We start from the raw sequence: 11,417 nt of genomic DNA, 5'->3' as shown, positions 1-11,417 counted from the left end.
TGATATCCCTTTCTTAATGTAAGAGACAAATGGGCCGGTCACTGCATAATCAGTGAAAACCGATACCTCTCACATAACATTTCTCAATGATTTAATTTTTTTTTTTTTGAAAAGAAGGTTTAGCTTTGTTGAAATTGAGATATATCTTAAATTATCCACCAATATAATTCTCGATCAGTAGTAAAATTTGTGATTTAAACTTATACAATCTTAAATATTTAATAATTGGATCAACTTTTATTTGCTAAAAATATCATTTGAAAGTATAAAAGTCATTCATTATTGAAGTAAAAATTTAAGTATTTTTTAAAATAAGAGTACAATCCATTTATTTTTACCATTCAATACTTGTTTTATTAATATGTTCTTCATTTTAATAAAATAAAACAATCCAATCAAGCATATTAATTTAATAAAATCGAAAATGCAGTTATTCCAGGATTATTAATTAGGCAGCAGAGCACACTCTACACTTACCTTTGATAAACCATAAACTCATTTTTCTTTTGTTTTCGTAAGTCTTTTGAAAACACAATGATTGATGGCAACTCCAAACTCGCAAGTCCTCAGCTTCCTTGGCGTGTAAGAATTAAGAAATCGTCAATGCAACCCGGTGTGTGAGCTTTCTTCTCTGTTTTCTTTTTTAATTCTGACTTTCATATCTGGTTTGTTCCTTTTGTTTATCACCAAAAGAAAAGGCACTCAGCAAAAAAGTAGTAGCACTATTAGTCTATTACTATATATGTTAAATTATTTTTTTTGTTCATAATTTTTTTTTAAATTTCTGTATTTGGTCTTTGAATTTTTTTTATTTTTAGTTACTTAACTTTTTTCATTTTATTTTTAGTTTTTCTTTTTTATTTTTTCCCCTTATTTTGAATCCTTTCAAAAGACTAAAAGTAAACATAGAAAAAAGTTAAAAAGCCAAAAATCATGACGAATAAAAAGTTAAAGAATTAAAACAGATAAAAAATAGTTCAAAAATTAAAATAGAAATTTAAAAAATTTAAGTATTAAAAAATAATAAATCTTCATATATATATATATATATATAGCAATTGCATCGCATCAAACTGTGTTCCCTTCTTTTTCTTTATTGTTTACATTTTTTAATTTTTTTGCCATCCTTTTCCCTTGCTAGCAGGGCAATGTATATGTTAAATATATAATATGTTATATATATAAAAGTAGCAGCAACTGCATCAAATTCTGTTCCCTTCTTTTTCTTTAATGTTTAATTTTTTTTTTTAAATTGCCTTTTCCCTTGCAATCAGAACAATTCCGAAACCTCTCTGTGAATCAAGGTATCAATCGTTTTGCTGGTTCCATCTTGTACCCCAGTACAAAAAGATGGAAACTTTAGCTTCCTCTACTATTCACTCAAACCACAATATCTGTTGTGCTTTCTGGGTGGTGGAGGAGGAGAAGAAAATTGAGGAGGAAACCATAAACCTTGTTGCATTGGTTGTGGCAGTGGTGGCAGGACCATGGCCAGCACCAGTGGCACAAATGATACTTTTGGGATTGGTGTGCAGCAACCAAATAAGATGGTGAGGGCTCCTACTATGAATTTTTTAGATTAACTATATCTATTTTTAATCAATTAGGTGGATTAACATTAATCAATTATTAAGAACTATTCTTTAATTATAAAATTACTGTAATTTATGGTCAATAATTATATTATTATGACTCTAAATTAATTGATGAATACTATTACATTGACCTTCTTCTGATGAGTTGGGCTATTTGATTGATGTCCAGCAAGAGGTTGCTGATCTAATACGATCGTTATTTACTGATAACTCCAATAGACGGTTAATGCAAGAAGGTACACAATCTTGATCTCTCTCTCATATTGATGATTTATAAGTTATAATTTGTATGTATGTTTGTATATTTTTGCACATTCTAAAACTGCTTTAAATTCTTCAATGGGGACTTGGGAAATGGGGAAGGTGATGATTTGGACATTGGAGATGTTCCTTCTTCACTTGCTAGCCTTGTGCCTATTGTCATAGCAGCCCTTCAAATTGAGGAGGAGAATCCAAGAGTTGCCTATCTTTGTGAGTAATTTTCATTGAATTTTGATTATTTTTTTTAAATTTGTTTTATTGATCATTGTTAAAAAAAAAATTGTTCAAAAGAGAAAATTTTGAAAGAATTAAAGAAAACAGTATGGAACTGCAAAAGAGAATAATGTATTGAAAATGATAAACATAATTTTACAAGGAGTAAAATGAGCAGGGGCGGACCTATGGCAAACTGAGGGGAGCCTTGGCCTCCCGGACTTCTTTAAATTAGTTTTTTTTTATATTAGGTAATTTTTAAAAAATAATATTTGGTAATTATTTTGTTCTGTAAATAATATTATCTAGATAGTAATAAAATATTCTATTATTTTGTAATATTCATTGTAAATATAATTGCATTTTTGTTTTTCTAGATAATTTTTTAGTATTATTTATTTTTCTTTTAAATAGTCTTTCTTTTTATAATATTTTTTTTATTATTATTATTACTTCAAAAGTTATAAGTAATTATTAATTTGTAACCAAATAATTTTATTAACCTTTTTAAATTTTACAAACACTATATATAAATTGACAACTTAAATTTTGAAACACATTAATTAAGAAACATCCATCTTCTAACGGACAGATCCAGATTGGCATGCGATGCAATTAATTCTTAGGAAAGAAAATTAGATATTAAGTTTGCCTAAAGGTTTGTCACAATTCGCTTTTAATGTTGTCTTTGTTACAACAACGATTTTTCTACAATGTTTTAACTGTCTGAAAGTAAATTATTCTTCAATGGTTGTTGGTTACTATTGTCCTAAAAAATAATTTAGTGAGTTACATAATTTAATTTCCAGTAGCCTATTCAAGCTTTAACACCCAAATTTTCTTTTACAAGCCTATTTAGCTTTACCCACAACTCTACAACTAAAATAACTCACAACACACACCAATTAATCCACTTGGTTGATCTGGTCAGTGCCTTTTTCTTTTCCTATTTACTAAACAAATTATTTTTCTCTTTGTTAAGTCACTCAATGAGTGGATGCACAGTGAAGTACAAAGACATATGAACACTCTTTCAATTATTCCAAATGATTCACAAGGCTGTAAAGTGTTTGCAAAAGGAAAACTTTCTAAAAGTAGATTTTTCTTTCTTTAGAAGCATAAATTTTTTAAATCACCTAACTATGTTTTTTTTTCTTCCTTGCAATGAAATTTTCGAATGAAGGATGTATTGATGGTAAGCTTTTAGGCTTCAAATTAGTTGTTTATTTTGAAATGAATCAGCTGATCAGTAAAAAAGGAGTTGAATAGTAGTATTTATAAGCCTAATATCAATTGTTTAAAATTTATAAGTTAATATAACACTAATGTATCTAAAGGAAAATTAAAAAAAAGAACCAAAATAATATAATACATTTTAAAAATATAAAAAATCAGAATGAAAATTTTAAAATTTAATGTATATATAAAGTGAAAAATTGCATAACATAAGTGCCATTAAGTCTTTTTTATTATATATGAGAAGAGTGAAAAAAAAAAGAATGGGATATTTTCATGCTTCGATTTAATACATAACAAATCTTTTGAAAAATTAGGATTTGTGTTGTTGAATATTTTACTACAAAAGATCTAAATCTTCCTACTTAAAAGTTGCAAATTGCCAAAATGAGTAAAGAACAGTTTCTTCTGTTATTCCTTCCAATATAATAGGATGGACTATAGGCCAAAATTAAATGGTCCAATCAGTTTATAAGATGGAATTAAATATGTATTTTTATAATTATAGTTTTTATTTTACTTGTGTTAGATTAATACGAGGATGCTGATTCATTGATTGATATAACTTAAGACTATATCAATGTAGTCATCTTTACCTACTATAATCAATGAATGAAATATCAAATTTATCTTATTCTCTTTATAGCTTTATGATAGTCTTTTAGGGTATTTTTCAGTAGGAGTAGAAATATCATTCTATCACAATACCACTAAAGTTGGTTAAAAAGTAACAGATTAAAATGAAAGGCTATATATGTCCAGCACGCATGCAGCTCACATTAAATAATCATTACAACGAATTGGCCATAGGGAAACATGAAATAAGTGGGCGACTGCATCACACCAGAGTGAAGCATAAATTTTCATAGATCTTCAGTGCTTATCTCTTTTATTAATCACAGTCCAAATGAAATACAAAAAATTGCAGTGAGCTGTGGACGACAATAGAACATTGAAACCAAGTTCTGTCACAAAGAACATTGAAACCAAGTTCTGTCACAAAGAGGACTACTTCGTAAACAAGCACAAACATGCAGTAACTAGTGAAGACAAATTAAAAACTAAATTTGTGTTTATATTATTTATGTTACTACTCACAGACGGATCCAGAAACCTATTTGTAGGGCTGTTTTTTTTTTTTTTTTTCCTTTTAAAATTGTTTAAATGTTTATCTTCAAATAAATAATGATTTTTAAGAAAATATTTACTATTTTTACACATAGAATTAAAATTAATTTTTATTTTAAATGATAATAATCTTAATCATTACCATAAAAACAACAAACACACAATTAATTTTACTATTTATAGCCTTAATCATTGCAGTGCACAACTAGTTTTACACTAACTAATTAGCCTTAACTATTATTATAATAATAAAATACACAATTTTATACTAACCAACATAATAATATACATGAGAAGTTCCGGGGGTATAGGACCCCTGCCTGGCCCCTCTAGGTTACTACCATCTATCACCATTTCTGGTTTTTGTTACTATTGATTAGAAAATATTTTCAGTAAATGCATAGATAGATTATCTACTAAAATGACATCCTTACTTTTTTTTTTTTGAATCTACCAAAACTGTCAAAATTGTTCTCATATGTTTTACTTTTACATCAAACTGCACGTGGCTTTTATATGCTGTAAAACTTTTTATTTATGAAAGATGGTGACTATAGTTGTTACTTGTCTGAACTTGTTAATTTCACTACTGATTCTACTCCAGTGGGTTCATTTTCATTCCTCAAAAAATCAACATGTTTCCATCTAGTGTTCAAACTCTCTGATTTGGCAGAAACTAAATCACTTCTATCAAGTCTCCATGAGGGAGATGAACCTCCAACTACTCACTAACCCTCTGATTTGGTCTGATGTTTCACAGAACTCAGAAGAAAAAGGATGTAATAACAAAATGAATATTAGTAAAATATATCCAAAATAAGCCCTTATTGTAAAGTATTACATTGAAGCCAGATTATGTTTGCAGAAATTGTTACTCTGACAGTGAACACAAATTAAAAGTCACCATCTAAAACGAGAAATGAAACAACTAAATAGAATGGAAACATTCTTTGAGCATGTCAAAGGTGTTTTTAACTTATATTTGCGGATGAGTATATGGTACTACTGAGGTTTCTTTGTTTGTTGAATTAGGTCGCTTCTATGCATTAGAGAAGGCCCATGTAATGGATCCATTATCAGCTGGGCGTGGTGTTCGTCGGTTCAAGACTTACCTATTGCAAAAACTTGAAAAGGTACACTGGCTCATTTTATTTTCTTACAGTTATTGAAGTTTTTGAAGGTGCTGAGCTGGTAATGATGGGTGCCTACTGTTCTGTTGATTCATATCTTAAATATTAATTTAAGTCTTATAGGTATTTGTCTTATTCTTTTCAATAAAAATCTTCTTTTCATCAGGAAAATATTAACAATATTAGACAAGGATTATGTTTTGGCTATATAGATTGATCATTTATGAATAAGAACAGCAATCTTTTCGTAATTGCTACCCAAAAAATGAAAATCAACCTGTATTAGACATTTAAAAAAAATTTAATTTGTATGGTTTTAGGCAGGGCCGATCCAAGGATAAAACAACTAAAGTCTATGCTTTAGGCACACCAAAAAATAAATATTTGCTATTGATTTTTATAAAGTAAAAAAGATCACATATGTTGACAAAAGGCTCAAGATATAGCTCTTTCTTTTAAAGTATTTTTTTTTCTTTAAACTTGTTTTAGGCTCTTCTCACAGTTGGGCTGACTCTGGTTGCAGGAAAATGAGCTTACAGTAAGATCTATTGAAAGAAGTGATCCTTGGGAGCTGCAGACCTACTACCAACAGTTCTATGAAAAGAAAATCCGGGATGGGGAATTTTCCCAAAGACCGTGAGGCTTGATCTTAAACTTGTGCTTTCAAGTTTTGTGAATTGTGTTATGATGTCTTATTCTTCTGATGTTGCTGTTGAAGGGAGGAGATAACTAATAATGTTCAGATTGCCACTGTATTGTATGAAGCGCTAAAGACTATAGTACCTCCACAAAAGATTGAGGCTAAGGTTTGTTTTGCTTGATTAGGCTACCATGACTAAAATTTGTAGAATACTTGTAAACTTATTCAGACATGGATTAAGGATGTTGTTTTGTTTATTGCCAGACAAGAAGGTATGCTGAGGATGTTGAGCGTAAGAGGGGACTATATGAACACTATAACATCCTTCCATTATATGCTGTTGGTGTTAAACCAGCAATCATGGAACTTCCCGAGGTTTGTATGTCTGGGGATATATATATATATATATATATATATACACACACACACACATTGTTTGTTTTGCTTCTGCTAACTGTATAATCTCCCTGAAAATTTTAAATTTTAATTTTAAGATCAAAGAAGCATTTATTGCTTTACGTAGAGTGGATAATCTTCCAATGCCCATAATTCGAGCAAGACCTGATACTTTTCATGATGATTCCACAATGCCTACGGATAGGCTTAAAAAAGTGAATGATATACTTGATTGGATTGCCTCAGTTTTTGGGTTTCAGGTAATGAATATCCACCCCTGCTTCTATATTTCCCATTTTACTTGGATTGAAAATTGTCCTGTTTACAAATGCAGGTATGAATTAGGTGCCACGCTTATTATTAATCCATAATAGTTGGGTTCTAGGTTTAAGATGGTGGTGGATGAAGTGACGTAGATAGAACTCATTATAGGGTTTTTGATTGTTGAATTCATAGAAGAACTGGAATCACGGTTTTAGTTTTTACTTTTTAATAAAAGGAATCAAATCTTTAACGGCCTGGGGTAAGTTTCACAAGCAGTGGATTGAAGATTTAAAGTATATGTTTGGTTAAGCAAATTTTAGAGAAATAATGGTTTCGATACCAGAAAAACTGAAATAATGTTTTTTTTTTAATCTTACCAATTTCTTGAGAGAGCTTTTGAAATAATGGTTACTTCCACATTAGAATTCGATGGAATACTAAAAATAACAAAAATTATGCTTAAATTATTACTTTTCGTAATATTAATGCTATCTAGATAACAACAGTATGGCATACTTACAGAGTTGCCGTGAGAATATATAGAATTTTAGTGTAGTGTTCTTGAAGTTTAATAAGCATGCACTGATAGTAAAATTTTTTTTGTACTGTCAGCGAATTAGATATGATCTTTGGTATGACTTTTAAGGTTGTTATTATAGAAGTCAACAAACTTATTATACGTAGTGACCGGCAATATAAAAAACCCTTACATATACATTGTCAATACAATATTATGTCATGCTCATTTCTGGTGAATAATCTGATCAAATGTTTGCTTCTATTTCGTGATACCAAGAAAGGAAATGTGGCTAATCAAAGGGAGCACCTCATACTATTACTTGCCAACATGAATATAAGGGACTGGGCTGAATCATCTTATCAGGTGAACTATTATTTTCTGCAAAAATCTCGTGCTTCAAGGTTTTTTTTTATATTTAATGGACAAGGTGATGCTAAATTTCAGTGTTGTACTTACACTTCCACTTATTATATTAAAAGCTAACAAGAATCTTGTTGCAGCTCCATGAAGAAACTGTAGAAAAGTTGATGGCAACAATTTTAAAAAATTATGAGTCATGGTGTCATTATGTGCGTTGTGAATCCAATCTTAGGTAATTGAATGATATATTGTCAGATAATAAAACTCAAGGATTAGCACCTTTCCAGAGTATGTTTGGATTAAGATGTTGGGAAAGGGAAGGGAAGGTTAAGTTTTCAATTTGAATTAACATTTTATTTTTGAAAATTTTTAAAATGAAAGGAAAAAAAAGAAATATAACCATGTAAGCTTCCAGTCACCCCTTATTATTTTTAGTAAATGTTTTTTACTCAATTTGATTAAAACCGTAAAATTAACCCTCCTTCCCCTTTCTCTCCAAACCCTTGCATCCAAAGCATACTCTTAATTGTGCTTCATATAATGTTTATATATACAAAAAAGAGCTCTTTGGTTCATTTTGGTGTATGATTTTTTCTACACTTAATAGGTATCCAGAAGATTGTGACATACAACAGATAAAGCTGATTTATATTGCACTTTATCTTCTAATATGGGGAGAAGCTTCAAATATTCGCTTTATGCCTGAATGTCTTTGCTATATTTTTCATCATGTAAGTTTTCTATTAGTGTCTGTCACAATAAAAAAATCTGCCTGTCAAACATTGTTAATGGCAGCATTCATTCTTCTGCAGTGCTGCCCTGTAAGTACATCATCTTAGTCTTATGCTTTAATACTTATAACAAATTATAACAAACTTATGCTTCATTATGTTAAAAAAAATGTTTCTCATGGCACTTCTTCTAAACTATCATCATACCATCTTTCTCACCTCCATCAGCAACACTACATGATATCGGGTCATCATACTGCTATCAACATAGACATTACATGATATCGGATCCAAAATTGACCCAATATTTGCACACATTCAACCTGTTACAGCAAGACTTTAAATAAAGAACTTACAAGTCCCTCATTGGGTGAAATAAACAGTAAATTATGGATACCTAAAACTAGGCATCATTAGTTAACTATTTCTGAGCACAAATGACCATTAATCAATTTTACAAGCAACAACAAAATCTTCAAAGATATTTTATGACAGTAGAAAAATCTCACACTGCCAACAACATCAGACCTATTCTGAACATGCGTCATGTATCCTCCCAAAGACAGACCTAGTTCCAACACCATTCTTTCTAATTCTAGCACTGATCCTGACCCAGTAGTTACACATATTTTCAATTTCAGTTTCATGTTTTAACAGAGTAACATAACAAGCATTGGCTAGAATGGTAGTTAGCTAGATATCATGTTAATAACTCTCTCCTTTTTTCTCCCAAAGATGTGCCATGAAGTCTATAACATTTTAGCTAAGAATCTCGCTCGTGTGACTGGGAGCACAGACCTTGTAGAAGGACGAGATGATGAACATTTTCTGAGGGAAGTTGTAACTCCTATATATCAAGTTTTAATGAAGGTCAGTATGATGCAGCAATAATTGGAAGGGTTTTGCTGCTTGTTTTCAAATGTTTGCCTGAAACTTGTTTCTGTATTTGGTGAAAAAGGAAGCCAAGCGAAACAACAAAGGCAAGGCAAGTCATTCCAATTGGAGAAATTATGATGATCTTAACGAATACTTTTGGTAAATGTTTCAGTAAAGTTATCAAATAATGAAAACTCTTGTAACGGTGCCAAAAGCTAGTTTTGTTTACACTTGGATGACAAGAAGCTCAAACCTGTCCTTTTCCAGGTCTAAGAAATGTTTCAATGATCTATGTTGGCCATTGAATTCCAAAGCTGATTTTTTTAGGCATTCTAATGAAACACAGACAAGACATTGGGTCCGTATCTATTTTCTCTTTCTCTTTTCCTTTACATTCTCTGTATGTGTTATTTTTCAACATGTTGAATTCTTCTCGCACAATACATAGGTATCAGATGTAGTTAGAATATATACATGAATATTTGGTTTGTTTTTATGCGAGCATATCATTCACTTTATATTCTACGTTGTTTAAATAACTTCTCATCACATGTTAATGACATTTTTATACTCTATGCGAATATGCCATGTAATATCTTATTTCCTCCCCTATATCGAAGAATGATTTTATTGGCTAATACTATTTCATCCCTAAGATATAAACCACCACAACAACAATTAAGCCTTTTGCACGTGCTGGTGTTGGCTACATGTATAGATCAAACGATGCCATACTGTTTTGAAAGATTCACTGAGACAAAAAGCTATAGCAAGAATAATCCTGTAACTACAAATATGAAGTCCCAATTCTCACGGAATGGAACCCTATGATTAGGATACAATTTTTGGGTAAATGAACTTTTTAATTTTATTGGATATTTCAAGGATCATCTCTCCTCAAAGCTAATTTTAAGTTGCTAGGTGGAGGCACTTGAATGCATTTATATTTCCTACATACATTGTGCAGAAAATCTAAATAGAAGAATAGCTGTTTCATTGAAGTGGTGGGGATATTTGAAAAAAATAAATAAATCTCATATATGATAGAACAACCGACTATCTGCAAATTAACCAAAATAAGATTTAAATGCAAATCAATTCATGACAATCTGTTTTATAAAAAATTTAAAGTACAAATGTCAATGACAGGGCCGCCATAGCCAAGTCAGCACTGAAGATGGCAAGAGGAAGCCCAAAACAAACTTTGTAGAAGTTCGTACATTTTTGCATCTGTATAGGAGTTTTGATCGAATGTGGATATTCCTTATATTGGCTTTACAGGTAATTGGAGTAGTTCGACCAGGGCAATTCATTATGCTGACTTTAACTAGATGTATAGAGCTATGGTTAAGTATTGAAACTTCATCCAACTTTGATTTAAATTTTGAAAGTATTTGTTTCAGGCAATGATAATCGTAGCATGGAGTTCCTTGGGACCTCTTGGAGTGTTTTTTGATGTAGATCTCTTGAGAAATGCTATGACTATATTCATTACATATGCTTTTCTCAATTTTCTTCGAGGTACTTGATTCCTATATGTCTGAGTTTTTTGTTGTGCCTACTTTTATAAAATGATTTATTTAGTGAAGAGAAAAGTTGTGAGGATAAAATATCTACCATCTCACTAAAAAAACAATGCCTGATACTTTCTAAACTTTGCAAGAACAAAACATAAATTAATGTCAGGGTATATTGCTGATGGTAGGCTATATAAAAACTTCGTACCCCATTGCCCAGAGGCTCTTCGCGATGCGAAGGTATGGGGGAGGGATGTTGTACGCAGCCTTACCCTTGCATATGCAAAGAGGCTGTTTCCGGATTCGAACCCATGACCAACAAGTCACCAAGGCACAACTTTACCGCTGCACCATGATGGTAGGCTATATGCACTAACAAATTGTTTTCTACACCTTCCAAAAGGAGTCTGTGGAAACCCAGTCTTGACTAAGAGAAGTTGTGGATCAAATACTGAAAAAGTGTAATGATGAAGCAATTTCAAAATGTTAGACAAAGATGTCCACCTTGGCATGTATTGAGAATGTTGAGCAGAAATAAAAATGCATGAGA

General features: G+C 30.9%; 1 protein-coding gene across 5 annotated transcripts in view; it reads left to right on the top strand.

Annotated features, from left to right (window-relative positions):
- Window positions 1-1,225: 1,225 nt before the first annotated feature.
- LOC114423348 (callose synthase 7-like) overlaps window positions 1,226-11,417 on the top strand; it is a 37,706-nt gene continuing 27,514 nt past the window's right edge. For 3 of the 5 annotated variants that reach the window (XR_003668832.1, XM_028390075.1, XM_028390076.1), the window contains exons 1-16: window positions 1,226-1,550; window positions 1,765-1,831; window positions 1,959-2,066; window positions 5,466-5,566; window positions 6,087-6,199; window positions 6,282-6,369; window positions 6,468-6,578; window positions 6,698-6,859; window positions 7,660-7,746; window positions 7,884-7,975; window positions 8,351-8,474; window positions 9,210-9,344; window positions 9,433-9,509; window positions 9,618-9,708; window positions 10,500-10,631; window positions 10,754-10,871. Coding sequence is in view for 4 of the 5 variants with exons in the window: in XM_028390075.1 (XP_028245876.1) it covers window positions 1,488-1,550; window positions 1,765-1,831; window positions 1,959-2,066; window positions 5,466-5,566; window positions 6,087-6,199; window positions 6,282-6,369; window positions 6,468-6,578; window positions 6,698-6,859; window positions 7,660-7,746; window positions 7,884-7,975; window positions 8,351-8,474; window positions 9,210-9,344; window positions 9,433-9,509; window positions 9,618-9,708; window positions 10,500-10,631; window positions 10,754-10,871 (1,669 nt within the window). In the remaining variant the exon portion in view is untranslated. Of the gene's footprint in view, window positions 1,551-1,764; window positions 1,832-1,958; window positions 2,067-5,465; window positions 5,567-6,086; window positions 6,200-6,281; window positions 6,370-6,467; window positions 6,579-6,697; window positions 6,860-7,659; window positions 7,747-7,883; window positions 7,976-8,350; window positions 8,475-9,209; window positions 9,345-9,432; window positions 9,510-9,617; window positions 9,709-10,499; window positions 10,632-10,753; window positions 10,872-11,417 lie in introns of those variants that run through there. The other 2 variants (XM_028390072.1, XM_028390073.1) reach the window with 2 other exon arrangements.

Source organism: Glycine soja, chromosome 8, assembly GCF_004193775.1.
Source record: "Glycine soja cultivar W05 chromosome 8, ASM419377v2, whole genome shotgun sequence".
Taxonomy (NCBI): domain Eukaryota; kingdom Viridiplantae; phylum Streptophyta; class Magnoliopsida; order Fabales; family Fabaceae; genus Glycine; species Glycine soja.
The sequence above is the reverse complement of the archived record's forward strand: the minus strand, read 5'-3'. Positions and strand labels throughout refer to the sequence as shown.